This window comes from Leopardus geoffroyi, chromosome A1 (assembly GCF_018350155.1).
Source record: "Leopardus geoffroyi isolate Oge1 chromosome A1, O.geoffroyi_Oge1_pat1.0, whole genome shotgun sequence".
Classification (NCBI taxonomy): Eukaryota; Metazoa; Chordata; class Mammalia; order Carnivora; family Felidae; genus Leopardus; species Leopardus geoffroyi.
Genome location: NC_059326.1, coordinates 67,677,619 through 67,703,703, shown reverse-complemented (window position 1 = coordinate 67,703,703; position 26,085 = coordinate 67,677,619). Strand labels below are relative to the sequence as shown.

General features: G+C 39.2%; 1 protein-coding gene across 2 annotated transcripts in view; it reads left to right on the top strand.

Annotated features, from left to right (window-relative positions):
* The window catches only part of UGGT2 (UDP-glucose glycoprotein glucosyltransferase 2), a 185,360-nt gene that overhangs the window by 93,076 nt on the left and 66,199 nt on the right, over positions 1–26,085 (top strand). For both annotated transcript variants that reach the window (XM_045480866.1, XM_045480877.1), the window contains exons 16-21: positions 4,597–4,728; positions 18,049–18,213; positions 18,582–18,705; positions 18,797–18,895; positions 20,969–21,063; positions 25,600–25,806. In XM_045480866.1, coding sequence (XP_045336822.1) covers positions 4,597–4,728; positions 18,049–18,213; positions 18,582–18,705; positions 18,797–18,895; positions 20,969–21,063; positions 25,600–25,806 — 822 coding nt within the window. The remainder of the gene's footprint in view (positions 1–4,596; positions 4,729–18,048; positions 18,214–18,581; positions 18,706–18,796; positions 18,896–20,968; positions 21,064–25,599; positions 25,807–26,085) is intronic.

Genomic DNA, 26,085 nt, shown 5'->3' with positions numbered 1-26,085 from the left:
AGTATTTATAGCAAAACAATTGACTTTGTATCTCCGCTCTCCACACTGGCTATACAAACTTACAAGTAATTTGATTTTCTCTTCCCAAAAAATAGGATATTACATAGTTGATGAATATTTGTTGAATGCATGTTTGAGAATGCAAAAGTACCTTAAGACTTTAACTTTTGGCCATGATAGGTAACTGACAACACATTAACCATCTCACCATAAGCACAAAAGTGGACAAACAACATGAAATAAGTTTATTTTCAGAAGTTCAACAAGAAGTAACATGAACTAGGATCCTTCCAATTCCGTGCTACTTCAGGAGAAATACCAAGAAGAAGAAATACAAAGAAATCCTTTAGGCTGAAAGGAAATGACACCAGATGGTAACTCAAAGTCACACACAAAAATGAAATGGTAACCATAAATAAAAATGTAAATATACGGGTGAATATAAAAGGCTATATGAATATATTTTATTGTGTTTGAATTGCACAAGATTGACTAAAGCAGATTTTAACATATAGATGTAGTACAAATGACAATAACTGTACAAAGGAGCAGAGGATGAAATGGATCTAATTTGGGACTTAAAATTTAACATTTGTCAACATAAAGTTAGGATTAATAGGAAGCAGAGTGGAGTAAATTGGCACAACTGAATATCCACATGCAAAATGATGAAACTGGATCCCTATCTTCCACCATATACAAAAGTTAACTCAAAATGGATTAAAAAGTTGAACATAAGACCTGAAACCGTTTCCTAAAAGAAAGCATAGAGGGTAAGTAAGCTCTTTGTCATTGATCTTGGCAATGGTTTTTGGATTTGACAACAAAGTCAAAGGCAACAAAAACAAAAAAAAATAGGGGGTTTATATCAAAATGAAATATGTCTACACAGCAAGGGAAACCATCAGTGAAATGAAATGGCAACTGTGGAATGAGAGAAAATATTTGCAAACTACCTATTCGGTAAGGAATTAATATCTGCAAAATACAAGGAATTCATACAACTCAACAGCAACAAAACAAAAAAAAAATAACTCACTTAAAAAATGGGCAATAAGGGCTACCTGGGTGGCTCAGTCGGTTAAGCGTCTGACTTCGGCTCAGGTCATGATCCCGCAGTTTGTGGGTTTGAGCCCCGTGTCAGGCTCCATGCTGACAGCTGGGAGCCTGGGAGCCTGCTTTGGATTCTGTGTCTCCCTCTATCTCTGCCCCTACCCCATTCCTGCTCTTTCTTCCTCTAAAAAATAAATAAACGTCAAAAGGAAAAAAAAATTTTTTTTGAAAGGGCAATAGAAGGGCCCCTGGGTGGCTCAGTTGGTTAAGCATCGACTTCCACTTAGGTCATGATCTCACAGCCTGTGAGTTGGAGCACTGTGTCGGGCTCTGTGCTGACAGCTCAGAGCCTGGAGCCTGCTTCGGATTCTGTGTCTCCCTCCCTCTCTCTCTCTCTGCCTCTCCCCCACTCGTGCTCTGTCTCTCTCTCAAAAATAAAACATTTAAAAAAAATTTTTTTTAGGGGCGCCTGGGTGGCGCAGTCGGTTGAGCCTCCGACTTCAGCCAGGTCACGATCTCGCTGTCCGTGGGTTCGAGCCCCGCGTCGGGCTCTGGGCTGACGGCTCAGAGCCTGGAGCCTGTTTCCGATTCTGTGTCTCCCTCTCTCACTGCCCCTCCCCCGTTCATGCTCTGTCTCTCTCTGTCCCAAAAATAAATAAAAAACGTTGAAAAAAAAAAATTTAAAAAAAATTTTTTTTAAATGGGCAATAGATCTGAATGGAAATTTTTCCAAAGAAGACATACAGATGACCAGCAGGTGTATGAAAAGATGCTCAGCTTGATTAATCCTCAGGGAAATGAAAATCCGAACCCACGATGAGCTTTCACCTCGGGTGTCTATTATCAAACAAACAAGAAAACAAATGCTGGCATGATGTAAAGAAAACAGAACCCTCTGAGACTATAACTGGTATAGCCATTATGGAAAAGTCTGGAGGTTCCTCAAGAAATTAAAATTGTAGGAGGTTCCTACAATGTGAACCAGCAATCCCACTTCTAGGTGTATTTCCAAAGGAAATCAGTATCTCAAAGAACTATCTGTATTCCCACGTTTACTGCAACATTATTCATGATAGCTAAGGTATGGAAACAATGTAAGTGTCCATCAGTGGATGAATGGACGAAGAAAATGGTGCATCATATACATGAATTAGAACATCAGACTTTAAAGAAGGAAATCCTGCCGTTTGCAACAACATGGGTGAATCGGGAAGGCATTAGACTCAGTGACATATATCAGACAAAGACAAATACTGTATGATATCACCTGTATGTGGAATCTAAAAAAGCTGAAGTCCTAGAAACCGAGAGTAGAAAAGTGGTTGGCACAGGGCTGGGCAAAGTGAGAAAATGTTAGTCGAAAAGTATAACTTCCAGTTTTAAGAGGAATGAGTTATGGAGATCTAATATATAGCATGTTGACTGTGGTTTGATGATACTATTCTGTGTAACTGAAATTTGCAAAGACTAGAATTTTAGTGTTCTCACCAAAAAGAAAACCTGTGTGCAGCAATGGATATATTAATTAGTGGTGGCAGTTCTTTCACGGCGTGTTCATTTACCAAATTATCATGTTGTACAGTTTAAATGTATTGTGTTATTTGTCAATTACACCTTAATAAAGCAAGAAAGAATAGAAAAATAAATAAAATTTGTATGGAGAAGTAGAGACCCAAAATTGCTGTTTTTGCTTACCGAGTTACGTAATAGTTTTAAATTTTTTTTTAATGTATGAGAAGATTGGATCATTATATATCTAAGTAATTTAGACATTCTAGCTGCCTTAGATACCTTAGGAATATCTACTGTTTTAAAATGACTAATTTGTAAAAGGACTAATCTCAGTAACTTTTCATATATAACTTTTGCCGTATTCAAAATATCATTTTTCTAATCCCTGTTTATGCTTTATAGAAGGCTGAAATTTTTGCTTTTTTTTTTTTTTCAGTTACTAAGATCATAGCATGTGCTGCTCAATATGAGAAGAAAACCTGCCCATAAATTGAGAAGCTCATAAAACTAAATTGTGTGATCTAATTATAGACTGCCTCTTTTTAAAGGAATAGGTTACCAGGTTTACGCTGAGAAAATGAAAATGAAGAAGAATGCTGATTCCTTATTGTCTCTGGCCATAATGAGACAAGTGAATTGAAACTGAGAATAATACTCTCAACTAATACAGGTCTCCCCCACTCCTGAAGTAGAGCATTCCTGAAACCTTTTGTTGACACAAATGGTATGAAGTGAAGAAGCAGTTACCATCAGTTTATATGGAAAAATGTTTCTAGTATTTTCCAGGACCAAAAACTAACCTCTTTCAAGGCTTTTCTGGTACCTTAGGACACACCTTGCTAATGATATGCACAAAATAAATTAAGCACAGATGTTCATAGACACAATTGAGACTCTAGTGGCTGGATGCTGAGATGCTCCTGAGTGTAGTTCCTGGGGAAGGAGCTTGGTGGGGCCACTGTCCTCACTCACTGCAAAACAGATGCTGAACACTGTTTTCACTTTTTTACCATTTTTCATAAAAGCAAAAATCCTCTTTGGATTTCTTTTGGTTGGTGAAAACAGATGTCACTCTTGTAATAGAGAAGTGGCATAACGTGAACTTTTGAGAGGCGAGGGATACCTGTATATCAAACTGCTACTTAATGGTACTTGTACTTTTCTGGTTTCTTCCGCCTTAATGCTAACTCTGTGTTCATGTTTATGTCTCAGCTGAGGTTTCTGCTCAGAGAGGCCTTCTCTCTTGGTGCAGAGTAGTTCCTTTTCCCCATGCCTAGCGGAGTGCCTGGCATGGTGTGCAATGAGGGACAAGTGAAACAAGAAAATAAAGGAGTAACAGCCTACCTCATGCCAGTGCGCTTACAACATTTGAGATGGAGTGGGAACGGGGGTGGGGTGGTGAAGAACAGAGGTACAGAGGAAGCCTAGAATGAAAAGAAAGCCTTTGTGAAATAAGGCATTTGAAATATTTTATACATACCTTTTTAAATGACGGAAGCCATCATTTTACTAAGAATCATAGTGTCTAGTTAGACCAAAATAGAACATAACATAAATTTCTTGCAGTATTTTTGAAAGCTATGGAATACTCATAAAGCAATTTTTATTGGAAGAAGAAATATTGTGTGGTTAAAATGATTTATTTATCGGGGCGCCTGGGTGGCTCAGTCAGTTAAGCATCCGACTTGGGCTCAGGTCATGATCTCATGGTTCATGGGTTTGAGCCCCACATCGGGCTCTGTGCTGACAGCTGAGAGCCCGGAGTGCACTTCAGATTCTGTGTCTCTCTCTTTGCCCCTCCCCTGCTCATGCTCTGTCTCTGTCTCTCAAAAATAAATAAATGTGAAAAAAAATTTTTTTAATAAAATTATTTGTGAATGGGGGAATGTGTGTATATATGTATGTATATGGTATACTTAGAACTTACAAAGTAGAAAGCTTGTTTTTATAAATCTGCCGGCATACTCAGGGAAAGAAAGAAAACTAATTGCCATAAGATGAAAATTAATTATAAAATCTTTATTTCTACAGATGTACCAAAAAGTGAAGAATGACAATATACTCACTGTGGACAATGTGAAGAGTGTTCTCCTAAATGTTTTTCCAGATGCTAATATCTGGGATATTTTGGGAATTCATTCTAAATATGATAATGACAGAAAGGTAAGTTGGAATGTAAGTTTTTGAAAATAGGATCCAAGAAACTTTTACTATAATCTCATGAATAAATGATCTCAATAAAATTAACTCATGATTGGGGTTTTAGACCCTCAGACCTGTTGCAAGTTGTACACCAGTACTTAAATTGCCACTGTTGACCTTTCGAAAAGTACGAGAAAAGAGAATTCTCAGGATTTATGGGATAGAAAACTTGCGGGTATAATTGTAAGGAACGGGGGGCGCCTGGGTGTCTCAGTCGGTTAAGCGTCCGACTTCGACTCAGGTCATGATCTCGCGGTCCGTGAGTTCGAGCCCCGCATCGGGCTCTGGGCTGACAGCTCAGAGCCTGGAGCCTGCTTCAGATTCTGTCTCCCTCTCTCTCTGCCCCTCCCCCATTCATGCTGTGTCTCTCTCTGTCTCAAAAATAAATAAACGTTAAAAAAATTTTTTTAAAAATTGTAAGGAACGTAATTTGTATTTGAAGAAATGGAAAGCTGGCCTTGTAGGTAAAGGCTGGGGCAAGAACCAAACCTGGGAAGATGGAGCACCGCTGGGGCTGAATTTCTAATGCTCCTACAGGCGTCAAGTTTTCTAGATGGGTTCTTGCATTTTGTAAGAGGTTTTAGACCACAGATCTGATCCTGGCTTTCTTGTATGCAGTATTTCTCCATGGTAACAGCAAAGGCCAGGATCGCTGGTGTTGTAATCCGCACCCCCCCCCACCCCACCCCCCCGTCTTGGCCCCTGTTTTCTCTTTGGTCTTGCCTTTCACGACTCTTTTCTTTCCTTGCTCTTCTGTTCCCGCCACACAGGCGGACTAGTTCAGGTTGCTGCATGGGCTCCTCCTGAGCATTGCTGCACACTGCCTCCCTTCTCTCCTAGCCTGTGCCTGCTTCTCTGTAGTGCTTGGCTTTAATGTTACTTTGGGGAAAAAGCAACACTTTGGAAAGAACTTCTGGGCATCCCTTCCTAACCCTCCAGGTGAGATTAAGTTGTTCGTGCTAATTTCACATGCTGAAATAGTACTGTGTACTCCTGCATAATGCTGGTTACGCTTGGCTGTTCATTACCTGCCCTCGCACTGGTCCACATCCTCTGTAAGAGTGGGGATCGTGGCTCGTGTTGAGTTTTGCAAGCCCAGGGCCCAGTGACTAGAACATACTATGTAATCAATAAACATCTACTGAATGAAATACTGAGGAGACAAAGTCATCTGAGAGTGAGGGTTGCACAGTGGGACGGAACGTCACGAGAGCAGTGAAGTTTTAGAGACTGCTGCTCTGGGGGCGAGGAAGGGGGTACAGTAAAGCCATGTATAAGAATTGCTGTGCTGCTGAATTTCTGCTGGAAACGCCTACCCTAAATTTATGGGAGTGTCTTTTGTAAAGTCTAAGATACTGGGGCATGCGAGTGAAGGAGGTAGCTGGGTAAAGTGCTGTCAGGGTGAAGTGTCATAGTTGGATATGGACACGGCCTTACTGGGAGAGGCCCCAACAGTAGCCCATGGGGAGCCCTCTGGGGCACACAGGCTGCACCAAAATGGAAGCAGAGCCAGGAGTCCGGTGGTCTCAATGCAACTGAAAGCCAGTGTGGTAGGAATTAGGGAGTTTTTTTAGTTCTGCACAAATGGTTTTCCAAATCATAATTTCAAAAGCGAGAGTTTCATTGATTGTTTTCATGACTCTATCTTCATATAATTAAAAAAAAATTAAAAAGCAATCAAGATGAACGTGTAGGGCCAAGTTGCATAGAGGCATCTCTTTTAATAAAACTATTCACCAGACCAAGGAAATTTAGGAAGAAAATTATTTTTTTACAAATATACTTCAGGTACTCTTAACAGGGAAAGAGGAACCCAAATTTCCTATAGTGATTATGTAAACTCACAGAATAGAAAAACAGTGAATTTTTATATAGCAAGGATCCTATTTGCACAGGTTGAAAGCAAAAGGTTGCACCAGTTGGGTTTTAATATCAGCTGATGGTGAATGGTAATTATAGGAGTCCTGGAAGTAATTCTGTTCTTAAACCTTACATGCTGTGTTTTTCTTCTCTCTTTTTTTTTTTTTTTTTTGTTATTTTTTTATTTTTTATATTTTTATTCTGTTATTTTAATTTTTTAATCTTATTTTTTTTTTAATGTTTATTTATTTTTGAGAGAGAGACAGAGCGCAAGTGGGTTAGGGGCAGAAAGAGAGGGAGACACAGAATCCGAAGCAGGCTCCAGGCCCTGAGCTGTCAGCACAGAGCCTGATGCGGGGCTGGAACTCACGAGCTGTGAGATCGTGACCTGAGCCTAAGTCAGACGCTCAACCAACTGAGCCCCTTTTATTTTACTTTTTTTAAAGAAGTGGGCTCTTCCCTGCTTGCTACTAAGTGGTAGAGCACAATTTCTAGTCAGACCTTACCTTCCTTAGGGACTAACACTTGTGCAGAAATCGTATCTCTTGAGCCTGCCTGCCTGATAGATGCATAATGATGATACTAAGAATCACTTCTCATTCCAGAGTAAAAAAAAAAAAAAAAAATTTCTAATTGATTTTCCCTTTTTTTTTTTTTTTTTTTTATAAATCTGTAACAGCCTATTGATTTTTTACTGATTTGTATATGCTTTGTTTCTGTAAAAAAAACTTTTTCTGGTTCAAGTTAATCATAGTATTTAAAACTTTTTGTGGGGTGCCTAGGTGGCTCAGTCGGTGAAGCCTCTGACTCTTGATTTCGGCTCATGTCATGTTCTCACAGTTCACGAGTTTGAGCCCTGCACCGGGCTCCTTGCTGACAGCGTGGAGCCTGCTTAGGATTCTCTCTCTCCCCTCCTCTCAGTGCCTCTCCCCTGTGTTGGCTCTCTAAATAAATAAACTTTAAAAAATTAACGAATAAAGCCTTTTATAACACCTATGTACCTAAGGCTATGAAGTGCATTTAAATAAAATACATTCCTAAGAACAGCTAGGTAAAAATATTCAAGCTGTTTATTTAATTTCAGTATATTTATTTAGCTTAAAATATTGTTCATAATCTAAGTTATATGTGGAAAGAAATGGATTCATTTATTCATGTCAATTCTGGGTAAATATAACAGTAGTCTCTGCTGATACACAAATAAATTTAAGTTGAGCTCTCATATAGCCAAAACATAGTACTTATTATCAGTTGCCATAAAAACATCATCTGAATAACACCATGTTATCCTTAAATATTGGTATTCACAACCCAATATTACCGTTTCCCATTAATTGCCTTTTTTATACATACCATATATGGATGTAAATTTCATTTCCAACTGGACTGTTGTTACTTCAAGAAAAGGAGTCATCTTCTTTTGTATTCCTTCAGTTGCACAGCACATCTTAAGTTTTAGATACATTTGCTGAGTTTCTGTTATAGTCATGGGGGATTGAGCTCTTTCCTACCTCCAGACCTTCACTTGGTCTCTCCAAGTCTAGGAGCGTTACTTAAAATATTTAAAAACTGTTGTGGCTTCACAAGCAACCAGTCAGAGAGAGAGTCAACCCGAGGCAGGTCCTAGAGCTGGAGTGGAGTCTTGAGGCCCTCATGCTGATGGTTACCCTGTAATGGCTGAATCATGTCGACATTGGGAGTATGACAAAGAGGTCATGATGGTTCTCATGGGCAATCGCCATCCCAGGACAGCAGCTATTTACCAAGTGGTACAGAAGTATTTTATTACGTTAGGAAGTGGTAAAGTCTGTATAGTGCAAACCAGCTGATTATCAGCTCTGTTTTTAACACATTTTGGGTAAGTGAATATTTAGTGTGTCTGAGTTTTTAAGTATTCCCTGTTTAGTAAATCAAATACTATGATTGTCCTTCCATTTTTTAGTAACCCTTTTTAAACTTTTAAGACTTGCTCCATATTTTTACCCATTTGTGGAGTGTTCTAACTGCAAATGTATCCAAATAGTCAGTAGATCGGTCACATATCTATCCAGAGATTTTCATACAAATAAACATAGCAACGAACAAACCGGCACGTTCCTTCACGCACACCAGCCCCCAGAATGCCTCCTGTAGCCATGTGCCCCTTCCTCTAAAGTGAACCGGCCGTCCCCTGGGCCTGAAGCACCACTGTCCTTTCTGGGTCTGCCTTTGCTGTTCCCACTTACAGGCTCTCTGATTTATCTCTGGTTTTGCTAGCACTGTGCATTTCCTATTTTTTATTTATTTCTGATTTTACTTCTCTCCCAAGCAAATATGCTTAAGAGAAAAATTATTCCTTTATGTTCAAAAATCTTATACTGTATTTGTGTCTTATTGGTAGTTGGAGCGGGTAACCATTTTTCTTTCAAATTTTGGAGGCTTTTCTATACTGTCTCCTATCTTCTGATAGGCTGTGGAGACCAGTGATATCATTCTGATTTTACTTCTTTTGTCTTTCTGCCTTTTATTTTTTTAATCCAGTTTGAAAGCTTCTAGAATCTTTATCTCTGGTGTTTGGAAATCTCATGATCTGTCTTTGTATTGATCCTCTTTCATTCTATGTAGGGAGTATTTGGTGAGTTCCTTCTAATAGATTCATATCTATAATTCTGGGGATTCCTTTTTTCTTTCTCTAATGCTTTCGTTTATTTTCTCTGGCCTTTCTGAGTTTTCTGAGTTGGGTCTCTATTTGCTTTTTCTTCTTTTTTTGTTCCTTTGTCTTTTTCATTCAGTTTTTTAAAAATTTTCTGGAGGTGCCTCTTGTATCATATTCCTGTTTTATAGCATCCCAGTTTTTCTTTCATGGACGCAATATACTGTCTTAGCTACAAGTGTTTTGTGATGTGTTGTGCTCCCTGCATTACCTCTGCCTTCTAAAGCTTCCATTTTCTCATTCGTTTCGATTTCTCTCTTTTGTGTTCGAAGCATTTGTCAGATGTCTTACACTGTCTGGTTGTCTTTCACATGGAAGTATGAAATCCTGAAAAGCGGATCACAAACACATGGGTCTTGTGAGTTGGTGAGCCTCGCTCGGGGAGCTGAGCTGACCTGCAGTTAAAGCAGCATTTGATTCTTCAAATAAGAATTCTTTATTTTCTTCTTAGAAGGAGTACATGTGACAGAAGAGGGTGCACCTGTGGGAGGTGAGGGCACGAGTTATGTGTGGGAACCCACTATTGTGGTCCAGCACTGGGTGTGAAGGATGGGAACTTTCCTTGAATCTCCCGCCTGGTCTCCGTCCCCTTTCTCAGCTCTCCACCCTGCCTGTCATCACCGAGGCTGGTCTCTGTGATTCAGTTTCAGCAGAGAATAAGAAAAGCAGAACAGTTTGGATTTTCGGGGTTGAGAGAGGGCCCTTGAGAGCCAGCTGCTCCCTGTGCAGACTCTCATCTAGTTTCCGCTTTCTCTGCTCTCATCCTCCGTCCGGGATCCGGAGTGTCTCCAGGGATGATGAAAAATACTCATGTTCTGTTCTGTCTGCACAGATGTGACTTCACTGTTTACTTTGCTCGCCTGCTTTTTGTCTTTTCTCCCGTTTTTCTTTATCTTTGCGGGCTCTTACATTCTCTGTTATTCTCACTTTAGTGAAATGTGTGAAGAGAGAAGAGGTAAGCATGTATGTGGATGAACCTACTGTATTTAATCAGAAACCCACTTTTAAGTAGTGAAATTTGTATTGTTGTGTTATTTTAAGATGTCTGCAGTCATCGTCTCCTGAAGTTACGAATATTAAGGATTTTTGTAAAGATTAGGGACACAGTACACTCTTCAGAAATACTAAGTTCCATTTTTGTGTTATGTGCGTACGTGCCCCCTGTTTGCTCTCGGTTCACTGCCGTCCTTTCCTGCAACTGTCCTGTAAGGATGGTCTACGTCTTCCGTCCCAGTGTTACCTGACAACCCTTCAGTTGAGCTGGGTCTTCTCCACTCCCTACCCCTCCCAAACTCTACTCTAAACCTGCATCCCCCCTAAACCCCTTTCCTGCCTTCCTCTTCACACCTAGAAAATCATTCTGACTCCTGCATCATGAAGAAAATTGACGAGTTTAGGCCTTTATTCCCTCAGCTCATGTTCCCGTAATTTTCTCTCTCCATCCAAACTTTATCTGCACTTTCAACAGATGTTTATTGAGTACTTCTAATGTTCAAGCACAAGATGTAAAAGAATAGCGTGCAAGGAAAATCTCCTGAAAATTTTTAATAAAATAAAAATGTAATAGAGCAGAGAGAGAAATTAAGAGAAAGAAATAAAAATAAGAATAAATGGCAAACCAGTAGAGTCTCAATCCAGAAGACTCAGGAAGAACAGAGAAAACAAAGGAAAGGAAAGCATCAGAGAAATTTGTCCCCGAGATTGTCCCCGAGAAGTCCCCGAGATTGATGGACATGTGTCTTCACTGGAAGGGACCCCCAGGTACACAGCACATAGAGTGAAAGGGGAGTGCTCTGGGGGTGGAGATAAGGAATACAGTCTCTGAGTGGGGGATGGCAAGCTGAGTCCTGAAGTAAGACGAAAAGTTGAATCAAAGAAAACAAGAAAGTGGCAGGAGATTGACATCCCAGAGGACAGTGTTAGGAAGTCCAGAGTTGTGAAGAACTGTGAGCAATTGGTGTTGCCTCTGTGTGGGTAGCAGTGGAGTTGTGTTGTGTGTGTGTCATGGAAGGAAGGGGGCGGATTGCACAGTGAACAGTGTCTAACTGGAACTCAGAACAGTCGAAGAAGGCCGTGGCAACAGTAAAAAGTCTGAGAAGATACTGAGCAGTGAGGTGACCATGACCTGCCTTTTTTTGAAAGAGCACTCTCCATCATTTTGAGTCAGTCGCTGGAGGGCACAGTGTATGGGATTGTCTGTCTTTCAGAAGAGAGAACTGACAGGAACTGACCCACAGCTCTTAGAAGTGGCAGGAAAGACCAGGAGCTCAAAGGGTTTGCGGCTCCTACACCTGTGTTTCTTGCCCCCAAATGCTGGCAAAGTTCACTTTGGACCCCGTTGCTGCCACCAAATCTGTTAAATGACACAAATTCAACCGAGTAACTTTTAAGGATCTAAATGGCTTTTTTTTTTTTTTTAATGCTCATGAATAGGACAGCATCCCCTCTAGCAAACAGAAGGATGATCTGAGGAGTTACACTAAGTGGAAAGATTTTTAGAGAAGGAGGTGGGGCAGGAACGTTATTAGCAAAAGAAAAGGATTGTTTTGGGCAAGGAGGCTTTCCCTTAGGGGAAAAGCAGGGGGGTTAAGATGGAGACTACTTCTCTGCCCTTGTGACAGACTCATTGGTACTGATCTGGTGGAAAATTTTCTGAGGGAGACTGAAGCTGCAGTTAGATTAGGTGTTAAGTCCCTGTTTGGCAACTTGTTCTTACAGGGCTAAAAATATAAAATTCAGTGTCATTGGCTTATTTGTGGTACTTAAAGCTTTTGGAATGGGAGGGTGGCCTAATTAGAAATCATGGAGTAAATCAGAAGAGGGCTTGTATTTCCAGCAGAGACATACCCATACCTGGTTGATTGCCCGTAAGGATCCTGAATCAAAAGCATCTAAAACCACGCCCATCATCTTCCTTGTTACCCCATTTTGTTCTTCTTTATGCCTGTCCTACAGGGTAGCATCATCATTCACCCTGGCCACCTATGCAAGAAGCCTGATGGCCATCCTAACCCACTGCTTCGCTCCTACCATCCCAAACAGTACAGGGTTATGTTCCGGCCGTCCAGCCAGCTGAATGTCTCAGAAACTGCCTTGTTCTCTCCTTGCCCATCACCCCTGATTTCTGTTCTGCTTTTGCTCTCTTTCCCATGCTATTGTTGTAGTTCATGAGCGACACTCCCAGGGCATGTTCTCCCACGTCTTTCCTTCTCACCGTTGCTGCTGTGGTCTTTTTTTTTTTTAAATAAGCACACCTGATCCTATTACTTACCAGTATTTACCCTCTTCTTAGATGGAACTGACCATGCCCTCCTTGGAACCCCTGGGTGCTATACTCACACTTGTTTTTAATGGGTCCATCTCTTCCTCTGTTAAGCTATGAGTTCCCTTAGGACAGAATTTGCATTTTATTTATGTGCACTCATAAGCCTAATACACAGTAAGTGCCCAGTAAATGGGTGATGGGCATTAAGGAGGGCGCTTGTTGGGATGGGCACTGGGAATTGTATGTACAGGATGAATTACTAAATTCTGTACCTGAAACTAATACTATACTGTATGTTAAACTGACTGGAATTTAAATAAAAACTTGAAAAAGAAAAAATTAAATGAAATGCAGTAGCCACGTGGTGGCCCTGGAGGTGATTTCATCTCTGCGTGTGTGTTTCAGCATCTGTAAAATGGATGTAATGGTAGTACTTAGCTTCACAGAGTAATTATGAGAATGTTAGCAATGATGGTAGCTATAATAATACATAGTTGTGAATAGCAGATGAATTGGTTAGTAACTTCTGTCATTCCCAAGGTAAAATGCAGATGTTGAGCGCCTTCAGGAGCTGGCCTCTGTCCCGTATCTCACTACTCCCACACACACAACTCTCCCCACCGTAGACACAGAAAATTACTTGCAGTTCTAAATACATCTGTCAAGTCATTCAGGGCCCTTGTTTCCTTATGGACCGTGTGTCTAGATGATCTATCCATTGTTGTAAGTGGAGTGTTAAAGTCCCCTGTCATTACCACATTCTTATCAATAAGGTTGCTTATGTTTGTGAGTAATTGTTTTATATATTTGGGGGTTCCCATATTCAGCGCATAGACATTTATAATTGTTAGCTTTTCCTGATGGATAGGCCCTGTAATTATTATATAATGCCCTTCTTCATCTCTTGTTACAGCCTTTAATTTAAAGTCTAGTTTGTCTGATATAAGTATGGCTACTCCAGCTTTCTTTTGACTTCCAATAGCATGATAAATAGTTCTCCATCCCCTCACTTTCAATCTGAAGGTGTCCTCAGGTCTAAAATGAGTCTCTTGTAGACAGCAAATAGATGGGTCTTGTTTTTTTATCCATTCTGATACCCTATGTCTTTTGGTTGGCGCATTTAGTCCATTTACATTCAGTGTTATAGAAAGATATGGGTTTAGAGTCATTGTGATGTCTGTAGGTTTCATGCTTGTAGCGATGTCTCTGGTACTTTGTCTCACAGGATCCCCCTTACCCAAAGCAACAGAATATACTTTCTTCTCGAGTGCACATGGAACATTCTCCAAAATCACATACTGGGTCACAAAACATACCCTTCATAAGTATACAAGAATTGAGATCATACCATGCATACTTCCAGACCACAATGCTATGAAGCTTGAAATCAACCACAGAAAAAAGTCTGGAAAACCTCCAAAAGCATGGAGGTTAAAAAACACCCTACTAAAGAATGAATGGGTCAACCAGGCAATTAGAGAAGAAATTAAAAAATATATGGAAACAAACGAAAATGAAAATAAAACAATCCAAACGCTTTGGAATGCAGCAAAGGCAGTCCTGAGAGGAAAATACATTGCAATCCAGGCCTATCTCAAGAAACAAGAAAAATCCCAAATACAAAATCTAACAGCACACCTAAAGGAAATAGAAGCAGAACAGCAAAGACACCCTAAACCCAGCAGAAGAAGAGAAATAATAAAGATCAGAGCAGAAATAAACAATATAGAATCTAAAAAAACTGTAGAGCAGATCAATGAAACCAAGAGTTGGTTTTTTGAAAAAATAAAATTGATAAACTTCTGGCTAGGCTTCTCAAAAAGAAAAGGGAGATGACCCAAATAGATAAAATCATGAATGAAAGTGGAATTATTACAACCAGTCCCTCAGAGATACAAGCAGTTATCAGGGAATACTATGAAAAATTATATGCCAACAAACTGGACAACCTGGAAGAAATGGACAAATTCCTAAACACCCACACGCTTCCAAAACTCAATCAGGAGGAAATAGAAAGCTTGAGCAGACCCATAACCAGTGAAGAAACTGAATCAGTTATCAAAAATCTCCCAATAAATAAGAGTCCAGGACCAGATGGCTTCCCAGGGGAGTTCTACCAGACATTTAAAGCAGAGATAATACCTGTCCGTCTCAAGCTATTCCAAAAAATAGAAAGGGAAGGAAAACTTCCAGACTCATTCTATGAAGCCAGTATTACTTTGATTCCTAAACCAGACAGAGACCCAGTAAAAAAAAAAAAAAAAAAGAACTACAGGCCAATATCCCTGATGAATATGGATGCAAAAATTCTCAATAAGATACTAGCAAATCAAATTCAACAGCATATAAAAAGAATTATTCACCATGATCAAGTGGGATTCATTCCTGGGATGCAGGTCTGGTTCAACATTCGCAAATCAATCAACATGATACATCACATTAATAAAAGAAAAGAACCATATGATCCTCTCAATCGATGCAGAAAAAGCATTTGACAAAATTCAGCATCCTTTCTTAATAAAAACCCTTGAGAAAGCGGGGATAGAAGGAACATACTTAAATATCATAAAAGCCATTTATGAAAAGCCCACAGCTAACATCATCCTCAATGGGGAAAAACTGAGAGCTTTTTCCCTGAGATCAGGAACATGACAGGGATGTCCACTCTCACTGCTGTTGCTTAACAAAATGTTGGAAGTTCTAGCATCAGCAATCAGACAACAAAAGGAAATCAAAGGCATCAAAATTGGCAAGATGAAGTTAAGCTTTCACTTTTTGTAGATGACATGATATTATACATGGAAAATCCGATAGACTCCACCAAAAGTCTGCTAGAACTTATACATGAATTCAGCAAAGTTGCAGGATACAAAATCAATGTACAGAAATCAGTTGCATTCTTATACACTAACAATGAGGCAACAGAAAGACAAATAAAGAAACTGATCCCATTCACAATTGCACCAAGAAGCATAAAATACCTAGGAATAAATCTAACCAAAGATGTAAAAGATCTGTATGCTGAAAACTATAGAAAGTTTATGAAGGAAATTGAAGAAGATATAAAGAAATGGAAAAACATTCTGTGCTCGTGGGTTGGAAGAATAAATATTGTCAAAATGTCAATACTACCCAAAGCTATCTACACATTCAAAGCAATCCCAATCAAAATTGCACCAGCATTCTTCTCGAAGCTAGAACAAGCAATCCTGAAATTCATATGGAACCACAAAAGGCCCCGAAGAGCCAAAGTAATTTTGAAGACCAAAGCGGGAGGCATCACAATCCCAGACTTTAGCCTCTACAACAAAGCTGTAATCATCAAGACAGCATGGTATTGGCACAAAAACAGACACATAGACCAATGGAGTAGAATAGAAACCCCAGAACTAGCTTTTGACAAAGCAGGAAAGAACATCCAATGGAAAAAAGACACTCTTTAACAAATGGTGCTGGGAGAACTGCACAGCAACATGCAGAAGGTTGAAACTAGACCACTTTCTCACACCATTCACAAAAATAAACTCAAAATGGGAAAAGGACCTGAATGTGAGACAGGAAACCATCAAAACCTTAGAGGAGAAAGCAGGAAAAGACCTCTCTGACCTCAGCCGTAGCAATTTCTTACTTGACACGTCCCCAAAGGCAAGGGAATTAAAAGCAAAAATGAACTACTGGGATCTCATGAAGATAAAAAAGCTTCTGCAAACAAAGGAAATAATCAACAAAACTAAAAGGCAACCAACGGAATGGGAAAAGATATTTGCAAATGACATATTGGATAAAGGGCTAGTATCCAAAATTTATAAAGAGCTCACCAAACTCTGCACCCGAAAAACAAATAATCCAGTGAAGAAATGGGCAGAAAACATGAATAGACACTTCTCTAAAGAAGACATCCGGATGGCCAACAGGCACATGAAAAGATGCTCAACGTCGCTCCTTATCAGGGAAATACAAATCAAAACCACACTCAGGTATCACCTCACACCAGTCAGAGTGGCCAAGATGAACAAATCAGGAGACTATAGATGCTGGAGAGGATGTGGAGAAACGGGAACCCTCTTGCACTGTTGGTGGGAATGCAAACTGGTGCAGCTTCTCTGGAAGACAGTGTGGAGGTTCCTCAACAAATTAAAAATAGACTTACCCTATGACCCGCAATAGCACTGCTAGGAATTTACCCAAGGGATACAGGAGTACTGAGGCATAGGGGCACTTGTACACCAATGTTTATAGCAGCACTCTCAACAATAGCCAAATTATGGAAAGAGCCTAAATGTCCATCAACTGATGAATGGATAAAGAAATTGTGGTTTATATACACAATGGAGTACTACGTGGCAATGAGAAAGAATGAAATATGGCCCTTTGTAGCAACGTGGTTGGAACTGGAGAGTGTTATGCTAAGTGAAATAAGCCATACAGAGAAAGACAGATACCATATGGTTTCACTCTTATGTGGATCCTGAGAAACTTAACAGAAACCCATGGGGAAGGGGAAGGAAAAAAAAAAGAGGTTAGAGTGGGAGAGAGCCAAAGCATAAGAGACTCTTAAAAACTGAGAACAAACTGAGGGTTTATGGGGGGTGGGAGGGAGGGGAAGGGGGGTGATGGGTATTGAAGAGGGCGTCTTTTGGGATGAGCACTGGTTGTTGTATGGAAACCAATTCGACAATAAATTTCATATATTAAAAAAAATAATAACTTGCAGTTGCCTGAGGCTGTGTTCTCTTCCCCCCAATTCCTGTCTTCACATGCACTTCTCCCACTTTATCTTCCCAGCAAATGTTTACTCACCCTTTGAGACTTTCCCTGTCACCCCTTCCCAGAGGCTTCTCTGACCCCCTCCTCTCCATCCCCGAGTTTTCTTCCTGGCTGCCACAGAACCTTGCATGTGCCTCTGTTTTGGCCGTGTCTGTGTGAATCCCTTGAGGGCCGACTTTCAGCTTTGTATTCACAGCTTCTTGTTTAATGCCAATGGCATGAATTCAAAAATTGTTAATGAAACAAATGAATGCAGGGCTGAATGAATCTCTGATCCAGATAAATGGTATGTTTTTTAATGTTATACTGTACACAGGGGTCAGCACATCCTGCCCTCCGACTGCCTCTTTTATATATACAGTTTTCTTGGGAGGTAGCCCCACATCCCTGCATCGGTGTATACCCCTGCTACACTACAGCATCAGAGCTGAGTAGTGGAGACGGAGACTGGATGGCCCACAAAGGCTGCAGTGTGTGCTAGCTGGCCCTTTACAGGAAAAGCTTCCTGATTCTTGCTCCATAGGTAGATTACTTTGCTTTAAATAATGTTCGGAAAGGACAAATGAAATTAGCACAATTAACCTTTTTTTCCTGTGGCGTATCAAAATGCGCCAATGCCCGTCCCTTCTTTTACGTATGCATTTCTTTTCCAGACAGGCGTTTTTCAGTTTAACTCTGATATTTTTGAACTAAATAGGTGGGAGCAAGCTTTTATAAGATGACTGGCCTGGGTCCTTTGCCTCAAGCTCTTTATAACGGAGAATCCTTTAAGCTTGAAGAGCTCAATATGAAAGAACTAGAAATGGCTGTTCTTCGCAGAATGATGGACGCGACGGTATATTTACAGAGGGACGTTTTTATGGTAGGCAAGCATTTATGAGGAAGTACGTGATAGATGATATTTTTATAAATGTTTTTTGCATTAAAACAACTTTCTGTAGCAAAAGTTTCCATCCTGATCACTTAGTAATGAATTTAAAAGTAATAATTAAGTTTATCTGTGCATAATTACATCAGAAATGCTTAATCGGAAAAAAATTCAGGTATTTACAGGAATATTTGTTGTAAATGTAAAGTTTATTGTATGAATCCTAATTGCCTTATTTATTTATTTATTTATTTATTTATTTATTTATTTTAGATTAGCCTTTAAGTATATTCTGTGCATAACTTTAGAACATACGCCTATAAATTATCTGTGTTACCTAAGTAATATTTTTGTTGTTTCAGGGTCGATTAAATGATCGAACAAATGCAGTTGATTTCCTTATGGATAAGAATAATGTTGTACCCCGTATAAATCCTTTGATTTTGCATGCTAAATGGCAGTACCTTAATTTAATATCCACATCAGGTAAAATGATCCATATACTTTCTACAAATGCTTACTGAGTTGTGCATGTTTTATTAAGTGGTTATTTAACATTTAATATGAAAATTTTCAGTAACTGCTGATGTTGAAGATTTCTCTACGTTCTTTTTCTTGGATTCGCAAGATAAGAGTGCTGTAATAGCAAAGAACATGTATTATTTAACCCAAGAAGGTAATGAGCATATTTTATTTTCCTGACTTTATTCCTAAAGTAGCAAAATTTGCAATTTTAGTGAGGTGTTTGCATAATGAATTTGTATGTTGCCATTTGACTAGAGGTCTGGTTTTCAATTTCAGAGTTTGTAGTTTGTTAGGATACAAGGATTGTGCTGGGAAAATACCTTCTACCCTAGTTATATGTTCAGGGGCTCATCTTGGTTTTTTTGCCTTTTCTTAAAGCAAGCTGTTCCACTTTTCACCTTTTTAAGAAAGTGATAAAAGACTTTCTGGACTGTGTAACCTCGTGTCTTATAATGCACGCATAAGAGTATAATTCCCAGATCAGAGGAGAAGTAGTTCTACCCTCTGATTAAACTTCTGGATTTTTGCTTACATTGGTGATTATGAGAAAAGAAGGGAGACCGATACAGGAATGTACTGGGAAATACGCATTTAGCCTGGACAGGGAAGTCAATGGTGGAGCCAAGCCTTGTTAGAGTACAGTGACCTATTCGAAATAGACAAGGATAGTTGGAGTTCAGCTGGTTCGGTTTTGCTTTGTTTTATTTGATGATCTTTGCTCTAGAGAGAAAAATGAGAGCCAATATGTGAAAGATAAAAGAAGACTGAGTTTTGTCTCAGTGTATGAGAGTGATCTAAAGATAAAATGAACTTCATAGTAAGGGGTATATTTTTATAGAGAGTTTTAAGAAGAGGCCACCCAGCCAGTTTTTTAGAATGCCATGGAGTCAAGATTGGATCAGATGGCCCCAGAATTACTTCCTAACAGATCCCAGATTTTATGTTCATAAAGTGGTCTGTCTCCAAGAAATCCAACAAATAATAAAATACAATGCAGTTCTATGTTATGGCAGAATAAGGTCCTGACTGTGACAAATGAAGGGAAAAGGAAACAGAAACAAGGAATAAAAATAGGAGAAGTCTATTTTTCAGGTTCTGAGGTGTATTTCAAAAATTCCTTCTGGGCATCAGAATAAGTTAGCCTATAATTAATGCCCTTTGCTTAAATCTCTAGCAATTTAAAAGAATGTTAACTGGGAAACACCCGATTTCCTTTTGCTTGGCATTTATATAAACGTGTAAAGAACTGATGGAGTTGTGAGAAATTTACTTAGCACTTTGAAATAGTTCTCAGTTTACTAACTATGATGGTGAAAGTGCTGACCTTAAGAAGGCATTAGAATTCTTTACCTTCTTTGAAAAGAATGTGCTGCTACTGCCTCACACTTAAATTGCTTCAATGTGAATTCAGTGTCAGCCCTCTTTCTGTTACAGTTTTCGTATAGTTAGATATCACTGAGTGTGGTAGTAATGGTGGCCTCACATCTATTCAGGGGTAAGTTTTTGGTCTGGCAAACGTTTTATAATTGTTTCAAGTAGGTTATGTGATCTAAAGGACTAGCTTTTGTGGAGGTTTTAATGATGGCTAGACAAGTGTACAGGTGATGCATACAGAGCCTAGATGAAATTAAACCCATTTAACTGTGACTTCAGAACTAAAAATTGTTTCTCCTTGTGGTTTCCAAATTTTCAAATTTTTCTGAAAAAAAGAATTGTATTAATGTTGATGGCACGGGTAATGTGAATTAGACCAAGTTAATAATAGAGGTTTGGGAATAAATGAATTGTAAGCTAATATTGCTGTTTTTAGTATCTATTAATAAGCTTTATTGTATCTAGTTTTACATCTATGTGGGGTATAATTCTCAATTTAAAAAAAAATATATAGCTGTAGCTGGAAGACCATTTTGCTCGCCATTTCCGAAAACATAAGTATAATACAACTTTTGTCTACTAATAAAAGTATTCCACAGGTATGTCCCTTAGAGACTATTCTTACTTTTTGGTATCCGAATTTATTTAAAGCTTATATAGCACTCTTCTAGTGTTTTTATATGCCTGTCAGTGTGTGTGTGTGTGTGTGTGTATAATCTTTAGCAATGTTTTCTTATTTTCAAAAAATTAGCTTAATACTTTTTAATGTATTTTGTTAGCTGGAAATGTCCCCTGCTTTTAGTTTAATTTTAAAAAGAGGCAGCTTGACTAAACTATTTGATACTTTCAGGTGATGATGTAATTTCTTCAGTTACTCTCTGGATTATTGCTGATTTTGACAAACCATCTGGGCGAAAACTACTTTTTAATGCATTAAAGCACATGGTGAGTATTTAGATACTCTTACCACAAAAATTTTATAATTTGTTGTTAATTTTGAGAAAGCCAAATGAAGAATGTGCATTAAATCTTATTCTCCTCCATGTTAATGTTTTAAGTCCTTCAGCTTGTTGATAAGGAGGCGAGAACGGGAACTCAAATTCAGTCTCCATGTACAATAGGCAGATTTGACCAGGAAAAGAAAACCCTGCAAGTCGTCCATGATTCAGACCTGTGTGTTCCCTACTTGCCCTTGCTATTAGACATATACTTGTCTGCAATGTGTATGCACTGAATGTTCGTGTCTCCCATAAAATTCAGATGTTCAAATCTAATCTGTAGTGCAGTGGCATTTGGAGGTGCGACCTTTAGGAAGGAATTGGGTGATGAATGGGATCAGTGCCCTTGTAAGAAGAGGTCAGAGAGCCTACTTCACTCTCTGTCCATCATATGTAGATACATGGACAGATCCGTAGTCTGCAGCCCAGAAGAGGGTCCTCACCAGAACCTGACCGTGCTGGCACCCTGATCTCAGATTCCCAGTCTCCAGAACTGTAGGAAGTACATTTCAGTTGTTTTTAAACCACCCTGTCTATGGGTACTTTGTTGTAGCAGCTGGAACTAAGACATAGTAGTTATAAATAGGCTATGAAAACAGAGTGAATGGTCCAGACCCTACCATTACATCAATGACACCAAATCTAGTTTTTACCAAAAGCAGTTTGTAAGAGCAGTTTTCCATCACATAGTCAGGCAGCACTTTCTTTCTCTGAATATTTAAGAAAAAGAAAATAAATTTTCACTGAAGAGTATTTTAAGCCTTAAGTCAACCTTAATTTTTTTTATTAGAGAATTACAAACCAATATACTTCGATAGTATACATTCCTATATTTATTTAAAAATACTCTTTTATGGGGCGCCTGGGTGGCTCAGTCAGTTGCGTATCCAACTTTGGCTCAGGTCATGATCTGGTTTGTGCGCTGGAGCCCCGCACGGGCTGGCTGCTATCAGCACAGAGCGTCCTCTGGACCCCCTATCCCCACCTCTCTCTCTCTCTGTCCCTCCCCCACTCACACTCTCTCTCATTAAGGTAAATAAACATTTTTTAAAAATACTCTTCTATAACCTTCCGTATTTCTAAGGGAGCATAAAAGTTTGTCTAGATTAAAAAGACCTACAAAACATAACTCAAAGTATTTTATGAAATTGTTTTGCATTAGCTAAGTGTAAATTTAGTGCTGATAACAAATTACCCCATAACTTAATGGTTTAAAAACAATAAACATTTTCTCAGAGTGTCTGGGGTTTAAGAATTCAAGAGTGACTTGGCCGAGTGGCTGTGGCTCAGGGTTTCTTGTGAGGGTGCAGTCAGGACTCTGGTAGCAGTTGTCTGAAGGCTTGACTGGAACCAGAGCATCAGCTGCTAAGAGGGCTTGCGTGGCTGCTGGCAGGGGTCCTCAGTTTGTCACTGGCTCTTCACGGAACATCTCATTCCGTTGCCACATAAAGAAGTAGGGATCATCAGGGGCCATCTTGGAGGGGCACTACCACATCAAGAATAGTTAATACATTTTAGGCGAAACATAATAACATCAGTTGGGAGAATTTTCATGTCATGTTAGGCAGTCTCAGAACACATTCTGGCTTCATTCAAGCCCTGCAGACGAGCACATTCAAAAAGGGGTGTTTGAGGTCTATGGAGTACATCACCTCTGCCTTCTGTCTCTTCTCAAGAATTTTTGGTAGCGTGTTCTTTGCAAGGCTGACAGATTGCCTTTTCCCAGTAGTTCCAATGTATGTGGCTCTCCCATTATGCACATATTGGTATGTTTAATGGTGTCCCACATTTCTCTGAGAATCTGATCATTTTAGTTCTTTTTACATTCTATTTTTCAGACTATAGCTCTGTTTATTTATCTTGAAATTCAGTGATCCTTCTGCCAAGTCAAATCTATTGAACCCCACTAGTGAATTTTTCATTTCAGTGATTGTACTTTCCGATTCCAGAGTTTCCATTTGGTTCTTCTTTATAATTTCTATTGCTTTGTTATTATCATCAGTGTAATAAGTTGTTGTACCTTCCTTTAACTCTTTAAGCATGGTTTCCTTTAGTTCTTTGAAGATACGTGTATGTCTGTTAAGTCCATCATCTAAGGTCCCTCAAAGATAGTTTCTGATGCTTGGTATTTTTCCTTAGTATAAATCATACTGTCCTCTTTCACTGCATATCTCATAATCTTTTACTGAAAACCAAACATTTTAGATAATACACTGGAGCACATTTGGATCCCATACCACTTCATCACCTGGGCTGTTTGGTCATTTGTTTGTTTAGTGATATGACTGAACTCTCTCTCTAGTCTATCTCCCTCTCATTGTTTTTCTCTGATGTTCCTGCTCAGACTTTTTCCCTTGTTTTTATCTTTGATCTTGGTTTCCTGGAGAATGCCTCTGAGTCAGCAAAAGCCAATTATTGTTCAAAGTTTATACTTAAACACCCCCAGGCAGTTAGATGTTCATGCTTTACTGTTGGATGTCTGCTTGATTTAAAGGCTGCTTTCCAGGTTAGAGATTTTATGATTTTGCCCCACATTCACAGTGGAATAGTATCTTGGAATTTCCCTGATGACTCCTGAGAAGATTCAACCTTTGGTTTGGTCTTCCAGACTGCCGAGAAGGACTTTAATATTATTTTTAAATTTGACTTCCTAGCAGTTGCCCCTGGGTCAGAGTACCTTTTTATTTAGCAGTATTTGTTTAGGGAATGCCTTCAGTGTGCCCCCTGTCCCATTCTCATTACCCTGAGTGGGGCCACTGTAACACAGATGCAGTTTTCCGGAACCTCAGGGATGAGTGTGATCCCAGGACAGCTCTTTTCATCTCTCTCCTTCTCTGAGTCTCTCTATCTGTTAAACCCATGGCCAATCTCTCATTCCACCTCACGTTTTTTTGCCTGGAGGACCATGTAAAAACACGCTCCAGATGGGATTTCACCCACAGGCTGTCATTTGCTAACTCTTGATCTGGTTCATTAATTGAATTATCTGCGGTATCAATTCTTATTTTTATTCTTTCCAGTATTATATTTTGAGCGTCTCTCATTTTCATTTCAGCCAGCTTGCTTTTAACTTTTGCCTTTCTCTCACTGGGGTCTCTCCTTATCTCTCTCTGAGTTTTTTGTTTTTGGAGGCCATGTTTTCTTTTCATAGCTACACAAACTTTAAGAGACTAACATAATGAGCACTTGTATACCTAACACCTAGATTCTATAATTTTAACATCTTGCCACATTTGTTTTATCTGATTATCTGTTGTTAGTGGGGAGGAAGGGCAGAATAGTCTGCATTTTAAAGTAAGTCACAGAAATCAGCATATATTTTAAAGTACATACATTTTAAAGTAAGTCACAGAAATCAGCATACGTCATCCCTTAGTATTTTAATATGCATTTTCTAAGAATTAGGATATTTTACATAACTGCAATACCACTATCCCATTGCTAGTACTAAGCCTACATTAAATTGTTCGCACAAAGATGTCTTTTAGTTTTTCAAGCTAGGATCTAAACGTGTTTCATTGTTACGTTTCATTAGTTTCTTTTATTATAGAACAGTCCCATCCACATTTTGTCTATTGACTTTTTAAAGAGACCAAGCTGGTTGCCTTTTAGAAAAATCCCACCTTACAAATTTCACTGATTTTTTTTTTCCTTACAGTATTTTTAACTTGTCCCTTAGCCCTTGTATCTCCTCTACACTGGAAGCTATGTCTGACTTAATTAGATTCAGCTTCCGCATGTTCATGAGTGATGATGTATTCTTCATGCTCTGTTTGTACACTACCAACCTGAAAAAAAATTTCAATGTCCAGCATCAATAGAACGTATAAAAGAGTATATTCATACAGTGGAAATCTATGCAGTCCTAAAAAATAAAGCAACTAAAGATACACAAAACAGCGTTGATGAATCTCACAACCATTATGTTGAATGAAAACAAGGCAGGAAAGAATATATACTGTATGATTATATGAAGCTCAAAATAGGTTAAAGGTTTAATGATGAAACTTAGGTGATAAACCAGAAGAAGAAGCAAGAATGATCCTACAAATAAGTAACAGGATCGTGGTTGTTTTTAGAAAAGTGGAAAGGTGTAGTCATTGGCAGGGTGTCTGAGAGACGTCTTTGGGTTGCTGGCAATGCTCTGTTTCTCGACCTGGGTTATAGTTTTATGGGTTAACTCACTGAATTCTACATTTTTGTTTCGTGTATTGTTTTATATGTGTTATTTCACATACAAAAAGTGGTTAAAGTATCTCCTAAAAGACTCGTTATACAAAGAGGTGAAGCAGTTGGAGTTCCTAAAGTGACTGTTTTCTGGCTATGTCAGTAGGTACACGTTCAGTACCATCCACATAGAAAGACCTCTGCAGTGAGGGCTGCTGTGTGTTAAAGTGAACAAGCTCGAATGGAAAGAGAAAAGTTCGGCTGTAAAATGATATGTGAGATACCGATCTTTTCCACCTATAAATGTGTTTTGCAGAAAACAAGTGTTCATAGTCGGTTGGGAGTTATTTATAATCCTACATCGAAAATAAATGAAGAAAACACCGCTATTTCTAGAGGAATTTTGGCAGCTTTTCTTACGCAGAAAAACAGCTTTTTGAAAAACTTTCTCAGGAAACTGGCGAAGGAAGAAACTGCTACAGCTATTTACTCTGGAGAAAAAATTCACACATTCCTTACTGAGGTCAGTGGCTATTTGTTTGGAGTAAGAAGTATCTGTTGCATTTTTAGAATGTATAAGCCAATGTGGTCATGCTACTGAAAAATGTCAATAAATAAGTATAATCAAGGGGCGCCTGGGTGGCGCAGTCGGTTAAGCGTCCGACTTCAGCCAGGTCACGATCTCGCGGTCCGTGAGTTCGAGCCCCGCGTCAGGCTCTGGGCTGATGGCTCAGAGCCTGGAGCCTGTTTCCGATTCTGTGTCTCCCTCTCTCTCTGCCCCTCCCCTGTTCATGCTCTGTCT